At 46.3% G+C, this 24,221-nt stretch overlaps 1 protein-coding gene across 3 annotated transcripts in view; it reads right to left on the bottom strand.

Moving 5' to 3' along the window:
* Positions 1-86: 86 nt before the first annotated feature.
* Positions 87-24,221, bottom strand: part of LOC118393316 (ceramide transfer protein-like) — a 38,220-nt gene continuing 14,085 nt past the window's right edge. The window contains exons 4-18 of one of the 3 annotated variants that reach the window (XM_035785886.2): positions 13,189-13,296; positions 11,985-12,123; positions 11,703-11,789; positions 9,657-9,814; positions 6,400-6,492; positions 6,013-6,099; positions 5,629-5,715; positions 4,967-5,044; positions 4,177-4,272; positions 2,645-2,777; positions 2,459-2,529; positions 2,221-2,349; positions 1,947-2,076; positions 1,552-1,688; positions 87-1,255 (exon numbers count right to left, since the gene is read on the bottom strand). In XM_035785886.2, the coding sequence (XP_035641779.1) occupies positions 1,561-1,688; positions 1,947-2,076; positions 2,221-2,349; positions 2,459-2,529; positions 2,645-2,777; positions 4,177-4,272; positions 4,967-5,044; positions 5,629-5,715; positions 6,013-6,099; positions 6,400-6,492; positions 9,657-9,814; positions 11,703-11,789; positions 11,985-12,123; positions 13,189-13,296 (1,524 nt within the window). In that variant the 3' untranslated portion in view covers positions 87-1,255; positions 1,552-1,560. The remainder of the gene's footprint in view (positions 1,256-1,551; positions 1,689-1,946; positions 2,077-2,220; positions 2,350-2,458; positions 2,530-2,644; positions 2,778-4,176; positions 4,273-4,966; positions 5,045-5,628; positions 5,716-6,012; positions 6,100-6,399; positions 6,493-9,656; positions 9,815-11,702; positions 11,790-11,984; positions 12,124-13,188; positions 13,297-24,221) is intronic. The other 2 variants (XM_035785887.2, XM_035785888.2) reach the window with 2 other exon arrangements.

The raw sequence follows: 24,221 nt of genomic DNA on the forward strand, positions 1-24,221 counted from the left end.
TCATGTAGAACGCAAGAGGTAATGAGGGACACATCCACACCAAACCCCTGCTCATTTGCTAGTGTAAAGTACAAATGCAAGTCAGCTCATTTCTGTAGTGTAGCAATTTTAATTTATCGAACATTGTCCAATTGCATTATTTAGTGCAAATATCACTTGAGGACTTAGAAATATACAAAGTGTGCCCATTCTTTATATAGAACATTCAAGACAAATGTATTCAGCTGATGTCGCTGCTGATTGGAGGATTCTGCCCTCAGCTTTACAGACTTTTTGATTGCACAATATTGAGGTGTGAAATGTTTAGTGTCTCAATCTAAAAGCACATCTGGTCATATTATACTGTAGTAGATAGATGGGCTCTGTGGATTTGTCCTGGTGTCTAAAGCATCGTGTCGGGATGTGAAATGTCACGTCGAAACGGCCATCCCAAAAGCCTTTGAAGCCAATGACAAGGTCCATCTGAACACCCAATGCTGTATGTTACTTGGACAAAACATAGTGAGAGGGAGGGGGCAACCAACACTTAATAGTGTTGCTGGGTCACATTCAACAGATTACTTCAATCTTATCCATCCATACTGTCAAATCAAAGAACCTATGACACTTGTTCTTCCAATTCCAGGTTGCCTTAAGTCAATTCACATACACCGATAAACTAATTATCTATCTCTGCCTCTGTATAATACATCACATCCATAGTGCTCCTTTACAGCTATGATCTACAAATATAGAGATTTTAGCCAAAAAGAGTGTACAAAGCTTTGGACTCCCTCCCCCCATCAGACCACAGGTCGTCACTAGAGGGAGAGGAGAAGAAGGTTAGCCATACTTTGCCTGAACTCTCTACTCAGTGTCCTTCTTCGTAGTGAAATTAACAGCATGAAAAGACGCTGTGATAATCAGTGATTAAAGCAAATGAAAAAGTATAGTCCAAAATAATATAATTGGAAATGATTTACAAAACAATTTACAAAAAGATTGGTTCTGTCGTTTCAGAAATTCTTGAATTTATATACAAACACATCCATGGACAGTTTAACAATGTTTTTGTGGCTCAGGTGGCTAGTAACTACTGATGGATTAAAGCCCTAAATCAGTCTGATACGATTATTTCATCTGGAACATTCTGGATGATTTGTAAAGAAATTCCGGTTGACAGATGATTGGGTAATGTAGTCTGTGGGAGCCCATTGAATGATGGGAAATGTAGCCATATCTCTTCAGGACAAAAAGGTGTTTCGCCTTCCAACACCTGAGAGAAGACAGAAAGTTACCCCAAAAAAATTGAGGGAAAACCCACTCAAACTGTTTTATTTTAATGATTCATGGTGGTGACACTTTGTATCTTAAACATGACATGCAACAGTGGACTAATGAGAAAAGAAATACTAAAAATAATTTTAGTTGATTTTCCCTTTAAATATGGCACACAATGAAAGACAACCTCAACTGATTTATTCATTTGACATGTGTGGTAAAGAGTAATTCAATGTCTATATAGAAGGCTTGTGGCTGTGAGGATACGAGGGGGTTTGAGTTAGGTATTACCGGTGAGATTTAGAAGAGGATAGGTTTTCCGCTGGTCTTCTCCTGGACGTAGCCGGTGAAGCGTTTGAGGAACTTGGGGTATTCCCTCTTGGCCACGGCTCTAAGGACTGAGGCAGGGGCCCAGCCTCCAGGGTTCACTAGGGAAAAACAACCTCCCAGTCAATACATAGCTACAAACAGTAAGCCTGCATGGAGTGATAGAATCACTATATTCAACATTTAACTCTCATTCTCCATCCACACAAAGCTCTGCCATAAAATCTATATACCAGACCAGCTTAGCTGGGTTCCATTATGGAAGAAGATTTTTATATCGGTGGATAAAGTCAACTTGACCAGGCGTATAAGGACAACCATGTGGGGACATGAAAAAGGTATTGAGCTGCTGTACTCACCGTTGGCCACATACGTGATCTTACAGAGGACGTTGTCCCTGCTGATCTCTTTGTTGCCCTCCGGAGGGCTCACCAGGGTCTGGCAGATCATGGCCACGTTGATTTTGGCACGGATACACCGGTTGGTGGGCTACACAACGAAAAGGGAGTTGATGAAAAGGTAAGAGGAGAGCGGAAGACACTTCTTTACCCCTTCCAATGCGACATGGATCCCGAGCATCAGATGTTAAGAACATGTTTGACAACAATCCCTGGGTGTGTCCGTGGAACTCACCTGGGCGTTGTCGTGATCTACAGAGAAGTTGCAGACCAGCCACGTGTCTGGGTCATTCTCATTGGTCGCCAGGATTTTCCTGATAGCTGATAGGTAGAGGACATCCCTCTGAGAGGCAGGCCATACTCTCTGAAACACAACCATTGGCTGTCAGTCAAAGGTGACCTGTCCAAAGACAACCCACCTGTACGAGAGCCTGACCGACTACAGTGAACCTGAAGAACCAGAGGTATATTACCTTGTGTGTCTGGTAGACTATAACAGCATTGTCTGAGAGCGTCTCCACCACGTTAAAGTTTTCAATGGTGGCTGGAAGAGAAATAGAGCAAGACAGGACAAAAACAAAAAACAACAATTCAAGACGTTGTGTGCAAATTAAGAAAACAAAAAGATGCTAATCTGATGATGAAAGAGGCAGACTCACTCTCCCAGTCATTGCGTACATCCGTGTCCCAGAAGTAGTGGCACAACTCGTGTCCGGTCACACCCTTCACTGCATGGGTGGCTTTCAGAGGGTCCAGAACGATGCCGTTCTCCTCCACCTCTCTCCTGTACACCTGAGATAGCACACAGTCACCGACAGTAGCCATGTTGAGCACACAGTCACCGACAGTAGCCATGTTGAGCACACAGTCACCGACAGTAGCCATGTTGGACCCACACACACCGACAGTAGCCATGTTGAGCACACAGTCACCGACAGTAGCCATGTTGGACCCACACACACCGACAGTAGCCATGTTGGACCCACACACACCGACAGTAGCCATGTTGGACCCACACACCGACAGTAGCCATGTTGGACCCACACACACCGACAGTAGCCATGTTGAGCACACAGTCACCGACAGTAGCCATGTTGAACCCACACACACCGACAGTAGCCATGTTGGACCCACACACACCGACAGTAGCCATGTTGAACCCACACACACCGACAGTAGCCATGTTGGACCCACACACACCGACAGTAGCCATGTTGGACCCACACACACCGACAGTAGCCATGTTGGACCCACACACACCGACAGTAGCCATGTTGGACCCACACACACCGACAGTAGCCATGTTGGACCCACACACACACCGACAGTAGCCATGTTGGACCCACACACACCGACAGTAGCCATGTTGGACCCACACACACCGACAGTAGCCATGTTGAGCCCACACACACCGACAGTAGCCATGTTGGACCCACACACACCGACAGTAGCCATGTTGAGCACACAGTCACCGACAGTAGCCATGTTGGACCCACACACACCGACAGTAGCCATGTTGGACCCACACACACCGACAGTAGCCATGTTGGACCCACACACACCGACAGTAGCCATGTTGGACCCACACACACCGACAGTAGCCATGTTGGACCCACACACACCGACAGTAGCCATGTTGGACCCACACACACCGACAGTAGCCATGTTGGACCCACACACACCGACAGTAGCCATGTTGGACCCACACACACCGACAGTAGCCATGTTGAACCCACACACACCGACAGTAGCCATGTTGGACCCACCCACACCGACAGTAGCCATGTTGGACCCACACACACCGACAGTAGCCATGTTGGACCCACACACACCGACAGTAGCCATGTTGGACCCACACACACCGACAGTAGCCATGTTGGACCCACACACACCGACAGTAGCCATGTTGGACCCACACACACCGACAGTAGCCATGTTGGACCCACACACACCGACAGTAGCCATGTTGGACCCACACACACCGACAGTAGCCATGTTGAACCCACACACACCGACAGTAGCCATGTTGAACCCACACACACCGACAGTAGCCATGTTGGACCCACCCACACCGACAGTAGCCATGTTGGACACACACACACACACACACACACACACATCACGGTATGAGTGAGCGGGTAGGTAGTCTGTAGGTAGTCTTCTATACTAGGCATGCAGGGGGCAGCCTCACCTTCATCTCGCCCTCCTCCACCACCAGCTGCCAGTTGGCGTCACCACCCATGTCCTGCAGGGAGTAGGTCATGTGATTCTGAACCACGTCCTCCACCTGAGACAGACAGTCAGACGTCAGATGTAGCGGGCCTGCAGTCACTGCGGTGTAGCAGTCTCTGCCTGAACTACATGCCACTATTAGAGAGACAGTATCATCGGGAGGGAGAAGACAAGGTACAGGACATACAGACAGCACACTTGATGCTCACATTGCTGGGGTCCATGCCTGATCATGCAGTGAATGAGGGAGCGAGGGAGGGGTAACTACAGGAATCCAGTCGTGCATTGCATCCGCTGAGCTCAGATGGTGGTCAGAGGGCGTGGCCGTAGCTCTACACTTCCTCTCATGCTAGACACAATTCAATCCATATCATTGTGTTATGTCGATGACGAGGCCCTTTCTCAACGTTTTCGTGAATCTAAGCTGCCCTGTAGCTCAGCTTGCCTACACTGATAACAGATATCTTCTAATCATTTTGCAAAAGGAATGAACATGGATTCGTCAAGGACAGCCCTGGACAGTGTGAAGACAGATCTCGGTGGTGGGGGAAACACACTGAAGTGCATCAGGAAGATGGAACGAGACAACGAGTTGAAGAACAGGTCATCAGTCAGTGTTGAAGCTATGTAGACAGCACAGTGTGTATTAGAGCTCCTAGTCATTCCCATGCAGCCAGTCTGTCAGTAGAGGGCAGTGTGCATCCACAGGGGGCTGGTGACACGCTAGCGGTGCTCAACACATACAGTACCTGTGCGCTGAATCTGTGAACATCATCTGAGGCACTGACTAATTCAACGGAGGACAGGGAGGAAGAGTAGCTATGGGGCTACGCAGCAGAGGAAGAGGGGGAGGAGTGGAGAGAAAGTGTGATGGGAGAGAGAGAGAGAACAGAGGAAAGGAGAGAGGGGGAAAAGGGGAGAAAGAAAGAGGTGAGGAGGGGGAGAAAGAGGAGAGAAAAAACATCCAGGGAATGAGACCCAGGATGCCGCCACATGTGAAAGACGAGCAGAGAGGGTTTATACCACCCTTCACTACATGAGAGGGTTACCCAAAACAAAACAGACTAAATCAATACGAGAGGTCAATAGAAACCCAGCGTAAAACAACCTGTCTGGAGAGTAGAGGAAATCCCACACAAACACCACTAGAGAAAGGCCCAGTAAGAATACCCATGTTGGAAAACGTATCAAACCAACACACACACACACACACGATCGCAGGTGTCTCTCTATGTGGCCTACAGAGGAGAAGACACCAATAGCCATGTACTGGCAGGCCTGTTACAGTGAAATAGCTTCATAGTGAGTGGGAAGAATGTCAGAGACAAACCATATCAACTGAACAGACTTGACTGTGCTAAATGCACTGGTGACACGCTGTCATATTTAGTTGGTCTGTGTGTGTGAGTACCTGTTTGGCAAAGCGGTGTGTTCCGATGACGGAGTATGCGTCTCCAGGGGGGACGGGGGTCAGTCTAGGTATCCTCACCTTCTCTGACTGACACGGAGGAGGAACACACAACCAGACATCAACACCACATTACTCTCAGAATGCTCAGGTTGTCCAATTTAAAATAAAATTTACACAAAAAAATAAATAATAATATATATATTTTTTTATTTTTATTTTTTTATTTTTATTTTTTTAAATCGCTCACACCTCTAGGTCCAACATCTACATGCTAGATCTGAAAGGAAATTATTTCTCTGCAGTAGGAAAGGTGGACAACCCACCATATTGCTTTTACCTCTAGAGGCTGCTCAGATCTACACAGAATGTAGAAGTGTAACCTACCTGTTCCTCTATCTTGTCTTGTCTGTCCAGGGCAGCTTCCACCGCATCAAAGAACTCCTCCTCATTGATGAGGCTGTTAGGACCCTCCTGTAGAAACACCACAGTCAGACAGACGTACTGCTTCCAGGTCAGGATGTAGCATCTAGTAGCCAAATCAATCTCATGCAACAGGAATCAATGCCCCGCAATCTGACGGAGAAATACCCACTATGACTAATACACTGTCAAAACCATGAGCCGCAATATGTCCATTTTCTAGTCTAGTATCTGTACTGACGAGCCAGTGGTAAAACATGACTAAGATCACTCATGTGGTTCCAGTAAACATCATCACTACAGGTGGAAGTGTCAAGAGTGTCGGCAGTTTGAAAGGTTTGGAATTATTACCTCGTAGTCGGGGCCTCCATAGTGAGATTTCTTCTTCAGTTCGCTCAAGGCCGACTTGTAGGCATCCTCCACCCTCCTCCTCTTCTCCAGCTCCTGAACACACACACACACACACACACACACACACACACACACACACTTCAACTGGAAGGAACACTGTTCTTGTAGAGCATGCGTTTATGGTAGGATAAGTCTCGCTAGTTTAAAATGAAACATTGAAAGGTAGTTATCAAGCTGGTTAAAAAGCCCATAATCAACCACAGTTTTCAATGCCAACAACCCTGAACTTTCAGAGGATGAACAGAAAATAAGCGTTGCTGGAGATAATCTTACACTGATCTTAAAACAGTCTAGTTCACAAAAGAGTTCTCAATCCTGACCCCGTTGGTGTGTGTGTGTGTGTGTTCTCTCTGTACATCAGCACACTGTGATCCAGGCCTACATACCAGCCAGCCAGCAGACGCCTGGGAGTTTATTTCTGCTCAAACTGGTTTAACCTCCAGTCTCAAGCTCCACCACAGGCAAGTAAAACTGACTCAAGACAAGAGTCTCGCCTTTGTCTGGCAAACCCTGAGACGAGCTCACTGTGCCCCATCTATGTGTACTAAACCTGGCCGACCGGCCTGAGAACCTGTCACAAGGAGTGTGGAGAGAGAGAAAGAGGAGCGCAAAGTGTTACGAGATGGACCACGACAGTACTGATTCATCTCTACCCCAGTTCCATTACATATTGTACTGACGAAGGATAGAAAGAACGTGTACCTTCGGAATGAAGATCTCCACCTCGAAACAAACAGATCTGTCAAACTAGTGAATAAACCCCATTGTCATACACTACCACTTTGTAACAATTGCAAATACATACAAATACAACTCCAAATATTAACTAGAATAGTGGAGGGAAGGAGAAAACTGAAGTAGAGCAGTTAGTTCTGGTTCTAGGTTCCATTTCGAGTGTATTCCAATCCACTGTGGAGTGTAGTAACCATAGTAGAGACCGAGGCCCAAACCTACTATAAAGAAGAAGCTGCATGTCTGTAGTGGGATCCATCTCCGGCCGTCGTATTTCAGGAAGTCGGCCCCCAAGCGTAACGAGGGCTTCCAGGAAGACAGACTGTACCAAGACGTCCGAGCAGTCATCCTACTACGAAGTCCAGTCTGTGTGTTGGTGTGTGTCCCGTCCTGTGACGCTCTCTCTCTGATCCACATGGGTTACGCTCAAGACACACACCCGGCCACGCTAGTGTCAATCCGGTAGCATCAGCCAACTGCAGCCTGTTCCTACCTTTTTTGGGGGTTGGGCAACTTGCCTTGGGAATAAGATGGAAGAACTGGTTTTTCAACAGCTGAGCAGGGTGAGGATGTGGAGCTTTGTCATGCGCCTGATGCATAGTAGGGGGCGGATACCAACAGACTGCAGTATCTACAAACTCCAATCTAAATTCTTAATCCATTCATATCCCCATTAAAACCTTACATTACAGAAATGCAGCCAGGGCTCCAGACTAACGTTTTCCACTGGTGGCGTTGGTGCTACAAACGATCTCAGTTAAATGGTACCCGCACATGATTTGGTCGTAGCGCGCCGATAATGACCTGAGTCGTAGCGCGCCGATAATGACCTGAGTCGCAGCGCGCCGATAATGACCTGAGTCGCAGCGCACCGATAATGACCTGAGTCGCAGCGCACCGATAATGACCCGAGTCTCATATAACGTACCCGCATTCCGTACAGAACCAGGCAAGTAATGACTAGCCATATTTCAAGTTAACATGCCCTCTCAGTGCTCGACATTCGGGTACATTTGCCAGTGGCACATTGGACCAATTCCAATTGAAAGCTACCGGCCCGAATGACAAGAATACGTTATCTTTCATTTGTGGGCTGAACAAGTAGCCTAAAGCCTATAATGACCTACCATCCATACACAAATAATTATGTTTTATTATGACAATATCATATTTACATTGATTGTCTGGAGGGAAGAAATTAAGGTTGTTACTTGTTAGAGATTCTGAACAGTCACTACAGTCACTAGTCACTACAGGGCCCTATAAAATCACTTTCATGTTTCAGCCAATTCAGTTTTCTCAGATGTTTTCACTCTCAAATTACTTTTTGTTTTTCAACAACAAATGTGATGTTCAAAGTCCACGACAATCCTTAAACCACCTCAGGAGACCAATTTAGAGGTCTGGTAAAAAAAACATTTTTTTTTTTTTTTTTTTTTAGGGGGTAATAGTTGAAATAATATAGCATTTGAATTTTAAGCCCTTTAAATTGAGCACCTAGGATGATACCATTATGTTTGGCTACTAGTGTTTTGTACTGTACAATGTACAGTGTAGGCTACATGTGATGGCAGAGTTTACTAAACAAATGCCCCGTGATTGATACAAATCACCATGATACCATTCTCTTTGCAGGCAACATTTAACTGAGAAAACCTTAAGAAATGTTAATTCAAACAGAGCATGATGACCGAATTGTGCATCGCAAAGATTCAACCAAGACATTTTGAATACCTGGTCTGCATACCCATCGTTACACACCCATTGCTGTTTGAATACATCTTGATAATAACATTTTAAAAAGTGAAATGTGAACCAAAAACTAAATGCGACCAGCTACATTTTCTTCACTGACACCCAAGCGACCAATGTCGCACTGCCAAGGCAAATGCTCAAAATGAGTGTTTTTGTCACAGTTTTGAGCCCTGGCAGCTGAAGGGTGGTTTATTTCATGCAATGTCTAAATAAACAGTCAAACTCTACCTTCAGAAGCAGGAGTGTCTTGAAAGGTGTTTAACAAGTGCCTTCACTACAAAGTGCTTTCAGAAAGAATGTCAACCTGGCCATGTTTCGGTCATTCAACAGATCACATGAGAGCCTAATAGAATGTAAATCCACCACGATCTCCCCTGAAAAGTTTAATTCTTTACAAATTATCTACTTGCCTATTATTGCACAACAGTGTGGTCTATTTCGGCTGGGTGGGGCATTGACGGGATCCACCAATCCCATCCAGTTACATGAACCTTGGCATGAGAGGTGTACGGTCTGCTCATTGGCTAAAACCATAAACACACCAGTCCACTTCTATTTTACCCACCAGGTTGATTGACAACGCATACTCTTCTGCAACAACAACCTGACTGGGGAAGAGTTTCCATGGGAGGTGAGGGGTTGAACTCTTCCAGTGACCTTGGCTAAAGAAGACATGTGATTGGCTATGGAAGCAGTAGGCTGTGACATACCTTGTCCAGCCTCTTCTGCCAGCTGTCCTCCCTCTTCACCATGAGCTCGATGCAGTGGGACAGGGTAGACAGGATCCCAGCTGTAGTGGCCTTAAACGTGATGGCCTCGCCCTTAAAATCGATCCCATTCATGCCCTTAGGACTGGCAGGGAGAAACACTGAGAACAAAAAGAGAGCGAGAGACTGTTAGATGGAGAAGAAAAAAAACCCCTGATAAATATTTTGATGCACAACACGCAAATTCTACACAAACACACATTTGGGACGAGAACACGGTCATCCACAGTGCAGCACCCCTATTTAGGGGTCAAGAGCCTTCCTCAAAGGAACTGCTATGAGTAGTAGCAACTCCAGTAGTAGTTACTATAAGTGTGATTATATACACCAGGTAGTTTGGGTCCTGATTGGCTGAAAGCTGTGGTATATCAGGCAACATACCCTGGGTATGACGCAAAACTACTTGTTTACATTGGTAACCAGTTTATAATAGCAGTAAGGCACCTCAGAGTTGGTGGTATATGGCCAATATACCACGGCTAAGGGCTATATCCAGGCACTCCGTGTTGTGTCGTGCATAAGAACCCCCCTTAGCCGTGGTATATTGGCCATATATGTGCATTTGAAAGTATTCAGACCCCTTCACTTTTTGTTACGTTACAGCCTTATTCTAAAATCGATTAAATTGTCGTCTTTTCTCATCAATCTACACAATGACAAAGCAAAAACAAGTTGTTTTCTAGAAATATTACATTTACATAAGTATTCAGACCCTTTACTCTGTACCTTGTGTACTTTGTTGAAGCACCTTTGGCAGTGATTACAACCTGAAGTCTTCTTGAGTATGACGCTACAAGCTTGGCACACCCGTATTTGGGGAGTTTCTCCCATTCTTCTTTGCAGATCCTCTCAAGCTTTATCAGGCTGGATGGGGAGTGTCGCTGCACAACTATTTTCAGGTCTCTCCAGAGATGTTCGACCAGGTTCAAGTCCGGGCTCTGGCTGGGCCACTCAAGGACATTCAGAGACTTGTCCTGAAGCCACTCCTGTGTTGTCTTGGCTATGTGCTTAGAGCGTTGTCCTGTTGGAAGGTGAACCTTTGCCACTGTTTGAGGTTCTGAGCGCTCTGGAGCAAGTTTTCATCAAGGATCTCTTTACTTTGCTCTGTTCATCTTTCCCCCTATCCTGACGAGTCTCCCAGTCCATGCCTCTGAAAAACATCCCCACAGCATGGTGCTGCCACCACCATGCTTCACCGTAACGATGATGCACTGTCCTGACGAGTCTCTCAGTCCCTGCCTCTGAAATACATTCCCACAGCATGGTGCTGCCACCACCATGCTTCACCGTAACGATGATGCACTGTCCTGACGAGTCTCTCAGTCCCTGCCTCTGAAATACATTCCCACAGCATGGTGCTGCCACCACCATGCTTCACCGTAACGATGATGCCAGGTTTCCTCCAGACGTGACACTTAGCATTCAGGCCAATCTTGGTTTCATCAGAACAGAGAATATTGTTTCTCATGGTCAGAGTCCTTTAGGTGCCTTTTGGCAAACTCCATGCGGGCTGTCATGTGCCTTTTACTGAGGAGTAGCTCCGTCTGGTCACTCGACCATAAAGGTGGGACCTTGTACAGACAGTTGTGTGCCTTTCCAAATCATGTCCAATCAATTGAATTTACCACAGTTGGACTCCATTCAAGTTGTAGAAACATATCAAGGATGATCAATGGAAACAGGATGCACCTGAGCTCCAATTTGTGTAAATAAAGTATCCGTTTTTTATTTTTAATAAAATGTGCAAAAATGTCTAAAAACGTGTTTTTCCACTTGGTCATTATGAGATATTGTGATGTCATTATGGGGTATTGTGATGTCATTATGGGGTATTGTGTGTAGATTGATAAGGGAAAAAATGTGATCAATTTTAGAATAAGGCTGTAACGTAACAAAATGTGGAAAAAGTGAAGGTGCCCGAATACTTTCCAAATGCACTGTACCACCCCCCCCATGGGACTTATTGCTTAAACCTACACTGTTACTCACACTTCTCTCTGCTGCCGTTGTTGTTGTGAAGGCCGTCACCATTGGGACGCGTGCTTGTGGGAAAGTCATCTTCATCCTCCTCCACTACTGGAAACGACAAAACAAGAGTCCATCAATGATCTACCTCCTGGGGAACCACTAGGCAGGTGTGGTATTTACACCATAGAAGTACAGAGCAAATGCATCTCTGTGACAGAGGCAGTTGTAATGGCCAGTTCAAGTACAAGAGTCCAAATGGAACTTTAAAATGATTATTCAGCAGACGTTTCTTGTCATTTGTACCTTTGTCTCTCTGGAACTCGTCCTTGGAGACGCCGTCTGCGCAGCCGTCAAAGTACTTCTGCAGCGTGTCCACCTGTCTGCACAGGATGTCTCTGAACGTCTCCATCTCCGCCAGCTTCTCCCGCAGGCTGTGGCCCTTCTGGTCCAACACCACACACAAACAAACACAGGGGTTCACCGTTACATGTGAAAATAATTCAACAATCATGCATCGGGAATGAACGGGAGGGCTGACGACGTCAGGGTTTTCTAATCCTGGTCCCAGTTCTTCAAAAATGGTCTAAAATCGGATTTCGGCAATTGTATAGGATTAAATGTTAGAACTGGGTTTCCAAACTGAAAAAGGAGATTCGGATCCTTCGGATAGGGATTCAGTAATCCAGTTAGACCTTTCAATCAGGATCAAATGTTGTTTGAGTTTTTCAATTCTCAAGGGTAGTGATTAGAATAGTTTTGATGCTAAACATCTGGATTCTCTCCATCCCCCTGGAAGGGTGGATTCAGAAAGGTGAAAGGCTCTACAACAAAGAAATGTCAAATGTAACTAAGGTGAGGAGGTTTTAAAAAAAAAAAAACTTTATTACAATTTAAAAACCAAAAGGTTCATTATGTTCAATTGACGGCAGTATAGGCATGTGATCAGTTGTTATATTGAGAAGTGTCAAATAAATGCATCCACTTACTTATAAGTGACATGCAGGCTCTATTATTTGTAATTAAGGTAGCTTTATTCATGTAGTTTACTCATCTCTGTTTCCCTATGACAGTGTAGAAGTCCAACCACAACCTGTCCAGTAGATTGTAAAGTATAGGTGTATTCAAAGCACGGGGGGGGGGAAACGGATTCTGTGATCTTGATATTGTGGTATCTGGATCAGAATGATTTTATCAGTTTATTTTTTTATGATAAACTTGCAAATGTTTTTTACAAAAAATAGCTAGATGGATCTGATCCGGGATAGCAAAAAAGGAGGATGACAGAATCCGGATCACTCTGATCCGATTAAACGTTTTGACAAACTGGGCCCAGGGGACCCAAAAGGGGTGTACATTTTAGCCCCCCCCCCCCAAGCACTGTACACCTGATCCTGGGCAAAAAGTAAAATGTGCCCCCCTTTGGGTCCCCAGGACCAGGGTTAAGAAACACTGGCCTAGATCTTTCCAGGGGCTGTAATTTCAAAACAGTGTTGTGGTGGTAGTTTACCTTGAAGGAGGAGGTGGAGGTGGCGGAGAAGCCACTGGCAGCGGAGGTGAGAGACAGCATGGAACCATGACGCCTCAGACTGGACTCTGAACCATACCCCGACTCCACCTGGAGAAAGGGAGGGAGGGATAGGATAACACCTCAGATCAGTCTGCATAGTAATGAGAAACAACATACCCCCAGCCAAAGAAATAGACACAGAGTGGAGTAAATCAAACCCAGAGAAACAGGATGTGTACAGAGAGAAATAGGCCTATATGAAAGAAGGGGGGACAGGAATACTGAATATGCCTAACCCATGTGACCCAATAGGTTTGGAGCAGGTTTTCCGTGAGGAAAATTTGGCGCAGGACAACATGACCGGCAAGATTTTCATTTACCGGACATTTCAGAAATTGACCAGACATCCATGTGCTTCGGGTGCGTAACGCATTAGGGTGTCCACCTACGGTGCTCTAAATCACATTTACATTATTGGAATTCATTTGAAACAGAATAGAAATGAGCCTGTAAAGTTAGAATGATGTTCTTATACAAAGATGACTGATTTTATTGAAAAGCAAAACATTTCCTGTTATGTCTTCATTCCTGCTATAAATAATAAATCATAAAAAAATCAAATAAAAACATTTAGCCAAGAAGAACAACTCACCTACACAGTAATAAAACAAAGTCAAAATATAATAATTGCATAATATAACTTACAAACGACGTGTCCTATGGGCTAGTTGTATGAATGTTTTATTAATAAATAAAACAGCTGTTTTAAAAACTAGGCCGCTCTAATTTAATTTAGCCTAGGCATAAACATTTTAAATTAGGTCTAATAAATCAAACACCGCTGTCTACGAACCCCAGGGCCAGCAGGCAGGTCACGGCTAGGAGGGATACAGCTTGTCAAATTAACGTCTGATTTCACTTTTTGTAACAGGTTAGGAGAATTAGGTTAAGGTTAGGAAAAGGGTTAGGGTTACCTAAAACGGCACAAAACATTTTTGGGGGGGGGTATGTCAATTTGACAAAAGCTGGAATCCCTTCTACCCTGCCCCTCTCCCGCTGTGATTCATCACTACAGCAGTGGAAAGAGGACACTCTAGGAGGCCTCAAAATAAAGAAATTATTAAACTGATGTTGGACATGCAAATTCGATATGTAAACTATTTTTTTTAAGGCTGGTTCATTGAAAGAAAGCTAATTTTACAATGCTCCCTGTAAAACGAGGCCCACGACATGCATTTATGAAAGCACTTCAAATTATATCTCACTCTTTTTATAGTTCTACTGGATGATGTTAAATGTTCTGTTTATTGTCATTTGAACTGTTGGGGGTCGTGTGTGAGCTACGTGGATTATTGATAACTCTGTTTCCTACTATAAGCGGTTGGCTGCCTAGTGATTGCTACACAATCTAATGTAAATAGTTGGCAGCGATGTTTCGTTTCCAATTGAATAAGCTCAACTGAAATCAACCAATTAAGCATGGTACACATTACTACTCTAGTTGATCAATCCATTCCAAATCTTTATACTACACATGACACGGGCAGCATATGTTGATCTTGCCTAGGGCGGCAGCAGAATTGCTAGGACCGGGCCTGACAAACAACAATTTGCCTCTAATTTAATTGCGTTTGCAGCAGAGTGAGCAGCTGCTGTTGGGAAGTCAAAACTGTCCAACTCCTTGGAGAAGCTTGCATGGGGCATCAGCCTCCTTACTTTGTGCTCAAGAAGGCACGAACTGGAGGCCATCTGTTTTGGAGAACGAAGCCCCTCTTGGCGGGCACACTGGAAAAGGGGATAGGCCTAATCAACACAATCTTTGCCAAAGTTGCCCAGTCTGGTAAACACAGCTGAAGCCCCTTATGACAACCGCAAGTGTTTTACGTGAGGAAAAATAGAAAAACACTACACTAATTTCCAAGCAGCTTGATGATTTATTAGCCTATGAAGTATGTCTTTGAAGTTGATATTTCAGTCAATGAATAAAAATCATTTTTGCAATGGATATTATCATCTTCATGGCTGGCATAAATTGTACTTAAATGTTTTTATTTTTAAAATCGGCTTTTCATATTTATTTTCTTACAATTACCGGCTAATGGAAACCCTGGTTTGGAGGCCTATAGGAGGCTTGTCCAGGTGCATTGTATGCCTTGACGAGGAAGATATGACACACACCTCAAGTTTTTCCTGTTTGTACCACATTCAACGGTCACCAACCAGTCGATCCGTTACACTCATCAACAGTCAGGATGCAACATGTTAACACCTGTCCTGACTAGAGACTAGGAGCACAGTTCAGCTCGGTGGAGGGAAGAGCAGAATAATAGCACTTCAACAGTACTTAATTCCTCTCTGCTGTGATATTAAGTCTTCTTCTACTCTGCTCCCAACCCCTTGTTTGTTTGTGAAAAGCACAAGGTCAGTCAGCCAGAGTAGAACACCCCATTAGCTATTTTAGGGGTTAATTGCCTTGCTCAAGGGCACAACGGCAGGAGATGTTAACCTGCAGTACATGGGATCTGAAAGCAGCAGCCTTCCGCTTGCAACTTCATATTCCGCTTGTTTGTATTTCTTGGCCCTGGACTTGAACCAGCAACCTTCTGGCTACTGGTTGGCCTCTCACCCGTTACCAGCAGGTGTCACAAGAGCATGTAACAGCAGCAAACACATTCCTCTGACAGGAAGGTGACAGACAGGGGAGCAACATGTAGCCTGGCTGACGTGCAGACCCACGTGATAAACAGTGAGAGGAGTCAGTTGCTTTTGCCAGACAAAGCAACGGCTACATAACAGAAGGGGGAAAAAAATATCGAACTCAGGCATCAGGCAGTTGAGCGAATGCGCCACAGGAAGTTGGTGGCACCTGGATTGGGGAGCTTGGGCTCGTAGTGATGGCCGGAGTAGAATGGCATCAAATACATCAGACACATGGTCTCCAGGTGTTTGACCCCATTCCATTCGCTCCGTTCCAGACATTACGATGAGCCGTTCTCCTCTCAGCAGCCTCCTGTAGAATGCACATCACCATGTTCACAGAGAAGTCCATCATCAATCTAATGAAGATGTCTTTTGATCGGAGTGAATGGCATACCATGACTGAATTAGAGTAAACAATAGGCCTAACTATTCAAAAGCATCTCCATTTGGCCTTTATGTCCTATTCCATTGTGCCCGAGTCCAGGAAGTAGTTACATGTTACAGGTATAATCCATAGAAAGGTCCGATTGTAACAGAGCTGACAGACCTGACAGACGTGTCCACACCACTGGAACGTTGGTTACATAACGGTATATTATGGTTTTATACGGCATTCAAATTCACTTACAAACTAACTTCTGAGAAAAACAGAGATGTGTAAAACAAAAGGCTATAGGAGCTAGGCATTCAACATTCCCTTATCCACATGTATCTATTATATTTACAATTAGCCATATATATCTACAAAAATGACATAAAAAGAACAGACAAGGCATTCTCTCAACGATAAACCCATTCAGTTTCAATACTAGTTTTGCATCAACCACAGCCCTCCCCCATTACACGATGACTATACACACAGGGACCAATGAGACAATGTGCTTGATAATGAGGAGTAGCATGCAGCAGGCTAGCATAGCATACCAACACCAATTTACAGTCGGTCCGTGGTGAATCATTGAGGCTAGTAGCTCGTGCTGTGGCTAGCGCGCTAACATGCTAACATCACACATAGTAAGTGCATGTGAAGAAGAGAGGAGACCGTTTTGGATCTGAAGCAGCCATCATGCTGACGAAGCTCCATTGAAGTTATTGATTGATTTGCTGGCAGCATGCCCTCCATCGTGCTAAAGGCAAGCCCACCATTCTGCCATTCCAGCAGCCAAAGCAGAACAGGACTCTTCTGCTGCAGTTGTCCTGCCGGCCGTCCGGCCTCATCACGGCCTCCGCCTGCTGCACCTTCCCACAACACTCCCACTCTTCCTGCTATTCCCAGGATGTAATCCAGTATTCCCAGACAGTGCCCTGCAGACAGGTCTCACTGTGGCACAGAGAGGAAGAGATAAAGATGAGAAAAGCAGCGGCTCACCTCATGGAGCAGGAACAAAGGAATAGGGGGGGGCGCCTCCTGAGGAGGAGCGGACTAAGAAGAGGAGCGAGACGCTGTTTTCTCCTGCTTGTTAAGCAGACTGAGTGAGAGAGAGCAGCGAGAGACCAGCCATGCCCAGATTGTTGTATGAGTGAGAGAGAGCAGCGAGAGCAGAGAGACCAGCCATGCCCAGATTGTTGTATGAGTGAGAGAGAGCAGCGAGAGCAGAGAGAGACCAGCCATGCCCAGATTGTTGTATGAGTGAGAGAGAGCAGCGAGAGCAGAGAGAGACCAGCCATGCCCAGATTGTTGTATGAGTGAGAGAGAGCAGCGAGAGCAGAGAGAGACCAGCCATGCCCAGATTGTTGTATGAGTGAGAGAGAACAGCGAGAGCAGCGAGACCAGCCATGCCCAGATTGTTGTATGAGTGAGAGAGAGCCAGCAGAGAGAGACCAGCCATGCCCAGATTGTTGTATGAGAGAGACCAGCCATGCCCAGATTGTTGTATGAGTGAGAGAGAGCAGCGAGAGGAGAGAGCCAGCAGTTGTAGAGTGAGAGAGAGCAGAGACCAGCCATGCACAGATTGTTGTATGAGTGAGAGAGAGCAGCGAGAGCAGAGAGAGACCAGCCATGCCCAGATTGTTGTATGAGTGAGAGAGAGCAGCGAGAGCAGAGAGAGACCAGCCATGCCCAGATTGTTGTATGAGTGAGAGAGAGCAGCGAGAGCAGAGAGAGACCAGCCATGCCCAGATTGTTGTATGAGTGAGAGAGCAGAGAGAGCAGCAGAGAGAGACCAGCCATGCCCAGATTGTTGTATGAGTGAGAGAGAGCAGCGAGAGCAGAGAGAGACCAGCCATGCCCAGATTGTTGTATGAGTGAGAGAGCAGCGAGAGCAGAGAGAGACCAGCCAGCCCAGATTGTTGTATGAGTGAGAGAGAGCAGCGAGAGCAGAGCCCAGATTGTTGTATGAGTGAGAGAGAGCAGCCCAGCCATGCCCAGATTGTTGTATGAGTGAGAGAGAGCAGCAAGAGCAGAGAGAGCAGAGATTGTTGTAGACCAGCCATGCCCAGATTGTTGTATGAGTGAGAGAGAGCAGCGAGAGCAGAGAGAGACCAGCCATGCCCAGATTGTTGTTGTTGTATGAGTGAGAGAGAGCAGCGAGAGCAGAGAGACCAGCCATGCCCAGATTGTTGTATGAGTGAGAGAGAGCAGCAGCAGAGAGAGACAGATGCCCAGATTGTTGTATGAGTGAGAGAGAGCCAGCCATGCCCAGATTGTTGTATGAGTGATGCCCAGTTGTTGTATGAGAGAGAGAGAGCAGCGAGAGCAGAGAGAGACCAGCCATGCCCAGATTGTTGTATGAGTGAGAGAGAGCAGCAGCGAGAGAGACCAGCCATGCCCAGATTGTTGTAGACCAGAGAGACCAGCCATGCCCAGATTGTTGTATGAGTGAGAGAAGCAGCGAGAGAGACAGAGAGAGACCAGCCATGCCCAGATTGTTGTATGAGTGAGAGAGAGCAGCGAGTGAGAGAGAGCAGCCCAGATTGTTGTATGAGTGAGAGAGAGCAGCGAGAGCAGAGAGAGACCAGCCATGCCCAGATTGTTGTATGAGTGAGAGAGAGCAGCCAGCCATGCCCAGATTGTTGTAGAGAGAGAGCCAGCCATGCCCAGATTGTTGTATGAGTGAGAGAGAGAGCAGAGAGAGACCAGCCATGCCCAGATTGTTGTATGAGTGAGAGAGAGCAGCGAGAGACCAGCCATGCCCAGATTGTTGTATGAGTGAGAGAGAGCAGCGAGAGCAGAGAGAGACCAGCCATGCCCAGATTGTTGTATGAGTGAGAGAGAGCAGCGAGAGCAGAGAGACCAGCCATACCCAGATTGTTGTATGAGTGAGAGAGAGCAGCGAGAGCAGAGAGAGACCAGCCATGCCCAGATTGTTGTATGAGTGAGAGAGAGCAGCGAGAGCAGAGAGAGACCAGCCATGCCCAGATTGTTGTATGAGTGAGAGAGAGCAGCGAGAGCAGAGAGAGACCAGCCATGCCCAGATTGTTGTATGAGTGAGAGAGAGCAGCGAGAGCAGAGAGAGACCAGCCATGCCCAGATTGTTGTATGAGTGAGAGAGGAGCGGAGTCGTTCAAACACACCAGGGTTTTCCGTTAGTTGGCTTTTGGGCGATAAAAAAAGCTTAAAAGTCGATTTAAAAAAAAAATATATATAAAAATTGTTTTTAAAAAAATGACGTCGATGATGGCCAATTGTCCGGGAGAAGAAAAACCCCATTGCCAAATAATGCTTTTTAGCCTATTTATTGATGGAAATGCCTTTGACTGGTCATGCTTATCGGTCTCTAGGTTCATTTACATTATTTAGTGGAAGGAAGTTGGCAGGGGTACAGTATATTAGTTATGCATCGTATTTATCACACCCGTACAGCATGTACAATGAGCCTTTTGAGTGGAAAATGGGTCAGACAGGTGAGCCACTGCTACAGCAAACGGAAGGCAGGCTTCATCAGCGCGTCACACGCCACTTTGCAATGAGCTGGAGGCCATATGCATTTTGAAAACATGCACTTAAAATAGTTTGAAACCTTTTTACTACATCCAGATTTGACTACATATTTTAAAAAGGCATGTCTCAACTTGCTTCAAAGTAGCCAAGCCAAAAATCAGCCCATAGGCACAATCCCAGACATATTAGTAACCCATGCAAAGTTGCTGCGTATTACAACTCCCCTCTTTCTAAAACTATAATGGATATTTGCATTTCTGTCACAAGAAACCGTTCGCAGGTGCGTTGCGCTTTTGACAAGGTATTTTGCAGTTAATTGCATTAATGGAACAAACAGTTGCATGTAGCCTACTGAATTACAGCTCATTGCAGTTCTTCTAACGTCAATGAATAATATTTTAAGCTAAACGTTCTGATCTGTTGTATCAGATTGTTTTTTTTAATGTAACCTAGGATTAGTGGTTGTATGAATTTGTGATCCATCATTCCACAACTGTCCCAGAATCTGTTTGGAATAGGTCATTTCTTTGTCGACAAGCTGACCAATAGAATAGGTCAACCATTCTACCATGGGGAATAGTAGATTTACATAGGCTGGTTATTCAGCGGTTCGTTATTGGTCTTGTTGGCTGAGGAAAAGTACATGTGGACAGTTATTCTATCATTTTCAAAGTGCACATCAGAATTCGGTAAGGACCGCACATCTCTGCATGTTCTGTTAATATTAATTACCATCATCTAAATGTGATTCCTGTCATTCTGAGCATCGTAGGCGGACAACCTAATAAGGTTATGCATTCAATGCATATGGGCCCGGTTCATTTCTCAAAATGTCTTGGTGAGAACAGCTGCATCCACCTGGAGCTCAGTCTTATCCCCTTCAACTACAAGCCTTCTCCCCTTCCCTCCCTCCAACAACAAGCCTTCTCCCCTCCCTCCCTTCAACTACAAGTCTTCTCCCCTTCCCTCCCTACAACAACAAGCCTTCTCCCCTTCCCTCTCTCCAACTACAAGCCTTCTCCCCTTCCCTCCCTCCAACAACAAGCCTTCTCCCCTTCCCTCCCTACAACAACAAGCCTTCTCCCCTTCCCTCCCTCCAACTACAAGCCTTCTCCCCTTCCCTCCCTCCAACAACAAGCCTTCTCCCCTTCCCTCCCTCCAACAACAAGCCTTCTCCCCTTCCCTCCCTCCAACTACAAGCCTTCTCCCCTTCCCTCCCTCCAACAACAAGCCTTCTCCCCTTCCCTCCCTCCAACTACAAGCCTTCTCCCCTTCCCTCCCTCCAACAACAAGCCTTCTCCCCTCCCTCCCTTCAACTACAAGTCTTCTCCCCTTCCCTCCCTACAACAACAAGCCTTCTCCCCTTCCCTCCCTCCAACTACAAGCCTTCTCCCCTTCCCTCCCTCCAACAACAAGCCTTCTCCCCTTCCCTCCCTCCAACAACAACCATTCTCCCCTCCCTCCCTTCAACTACAAGTCTTCTCCCCTTCCCTCCCTACAACAACAAGCCTTCTCCCCTTCCCTCCCTCCAACTACAAGCCTTCTCCCCTTCCCTCCCTTCAACTACAAGTCTTCTCCCCTTCCCTCCCTTCAACTACAAGCCTTCTCCCCTTCCCTCCCTTCAACTACAAGCCTTCTCCCCTTCCCTCCCTTCAACTACAAGTCTTCTCCCCTTCAACTACAAGCCTTCTCCCTCCCTCCCTTCAACTACAAGCCTTCTCCCCTTCCCTCCCTTCAACTACAAGTCTTCTCCCCTTCCCTCCCTCCAACAACAAGCCTTCTCCCCTTCCCTCCCTACAACTACAAGTCTTCTCCCCTTCCCTCCCTACAACTACAAGCCTTCTACCCTTCCAACTACAAGTCTTCTCCCCTTCCCTCCCTTCAACTACAAGCCTTCTCCCCTTCCAACTACAAGCCTTCTCCCCTTCCCTCCCTCCAACTACAAGCCTTCTCCCCTTCCCTCCCTACAACTACAAGCCTTCTCCCCTTCCCTCCCTACAACTACAAGTCTTCCCCCCCCTCCCTCCCTACAACTACAAGTCTCCCCCTCCCTACAACTACAAGTCTCCCCCCTCCCTACAACTACAAGTCCCCCCTCCCTACAACTACAAGTCTTCCCCCTCCCTACAACTACAAGTCTTCCCCCCCTCCCTACAACTACAAGTCTCCCCCCCCTACAACTACAAGTCTCCCCCTCCCTACAACTACAAGTCTTCCCCCTCGCCCTACAACTACAAGTCTTCCCCCCCTCCCTACAACTACAAGTCTTCCCCCTCCCTACAACTACAAGTCTCCCCCTCCCTTCTCCCCCTCCCTTTCCTTCAACTACTAGTCTTCTCCCCCTCCCTTTCATTCAACTACTAGTCTTCTCCCCCTCCCTTTCCTTCAACTACTAGTCTTCTCCCCCTCCCTTTCCTTCAAATACTAGTCTCTTCCCCTTCCCTCTGTCTTTCTCCTTCTTTCCAGTCTGCTTGTTATGCTTCCTCTGAGGCAGGACTGTGCAAACAACCAGTCTAGAGGGGTGTTGAGTTTCCCCACCCTTTCCACCCCCTATTCAGTGCCTGCAAATGGAATAGTCCTGTCTGAGCCGAGCAGTGCTTTCACGAAGTGTAGCGTTGACTACGTTGTGTGCGGTACCACTTGATATCTGCGATTGTGTCGGATGGCTGACTACAACACATGCATTATTCATCAAGAGCTGCAATTCAGAGTAGTAAAACACCTGTCCAGGACCACACACAGCTTTACTGCTACGCAAATTAAAAGTGCTTTTTAAAAAAAGAACCTTGACCAAATTTGAAAGATGCGACCAGAAGAGTTGAACAATGTCCATGTTAACATCTAAAGGGTATAGGCCCTAGAAGTATAGTCAAATGAAGGACTTAACCCAACTCTTCTGTTGAAGTACTGTAATACAACATGACTCACAGGGACAATGACTGAGTGGTCTCTGTAGGTCATTTAGTTAGTCATCATCCCAAATGACTCGTGTCACCACTTCCAAGGCGCTCCCACAAAGCAAACACCTCGTATTAGCCCCCACCCACCGGAGAAGCTGACACAGCGCAACAACCCTTTTAAAATGGCCTTCTAGTATCTACTGTTTCAATACATGACTAATCTTGTGTGTCCGTGGTGTGATGTAGTGTGCAGTATAAACTACACCCAGGAGCTGTCTGAAATCTGGATCAATACCACCACACTGAACCGTCGCCTCACTGAACCATCAACACACACACACACACACACACGCACACACGCACACACGCACCACAAGAGAGTCAAGTGTCCAAGGAAGTCCACATGCAAGTCCCTGTTAGGTCAGTAGGTGGCAGTGCAGACACATTTCCACTCCTGCAGTGGGTATGGCTGAGTGAGTAGGTTAAAGACTCTGCATGGTAAATCCGACTTCTGCAGTGGCCGTACAGAATTTACTGAGATACGGGAGTGAGTTTGTGTTTGTACAGGACCTCCCGCATTCACTTACCGTCAATCAATCAAGTCAATGCAAAACTATACAGAGCTATACGGAGCCCTCTGAATTGTTCCAACATTTGGGAGGTGCGCGGCGATGCGTTACGGAGCTCAATTTGGCCTCTGTACGCCTCCGGAGGCTCAGCAATTGCGTCACACCCTCCATACTCCAACGACATTTTCGGATCAAGCAAGTCAGTTAAGAAAAAAATCTTATTTACAATGACGGCCTGCCCCAGCCAAATCCAGACAACTCTGGGCCAATTGTGCGCCGCCCTAGGGGACTCCTAATCAAAGCCGGCTGCGATACTGGCTGGATTCGAAACCAGGGTGTCTGTAGTGACGCCTCTAGCACTGGAGATGCAGTGCCTTAGACCACTGCGCCACTCGGGAGCCTAAAATTGGCTTTTGCGGTTGGTCAGAGACCAGGCATAAACCCGCTACTAGTCTGGAAGACACTTAACAGGTTCCTGTGATCAGTCACACCACTTCCAAAAAAAACCCCATCCTTTCAACACCTACACCCAAACACACAGGCAGACCGTTGCAGATAGACAATACGCGCCTCGCTCTGCGTTTGTCTCTGACGTCACTTCACAGTGGAGAAACGTGTTGCTGCTACTTCGCTGTCTGCACCAACTGGAGGTCTAACACTTTCCTTGAAGGACTTCTGCTCTTACCTGAGCATTCAAGAAAAACTCTGAAAAACAGACCAAAAGGTAGATAAAAGTCAAGGACTAGATTGAAATGAATGGATTCTTGGTAGTCTACGGTTGAAGTTGTGGTTCTTTCAATTCAATTTGGCCATGTGGAGGGCACTGCTGACCTGAACCCCGTACAGTCCTCTCCTGTCCTAACCAGGAGAGATCCCTTCACACAGACAGGGTTGAATGTGTCCGCCTGCGGAGTGTCTGGTCTCTGCCCATATGCAGCACATGTTAGTGTTAGGACAGTTTGTCAGCATAGTGCTGGCCATGCA

Source organism: Oncorhynchus keta, chromosome 14 (genome assembly GCF_023373465.1).
Source record: "Oncorhynchus keta strain PuntledgeMale-10-30-2019 chromosome 14, Oket_V2, whole genome shotgun sequence".
Taxonomy (NCBI): Eukaryota; Metazoa; Chordata; class Actinopteri; order Salmoniformes; family Salmonidae; genus Oncorhynchus; species Oncorhynchus keta.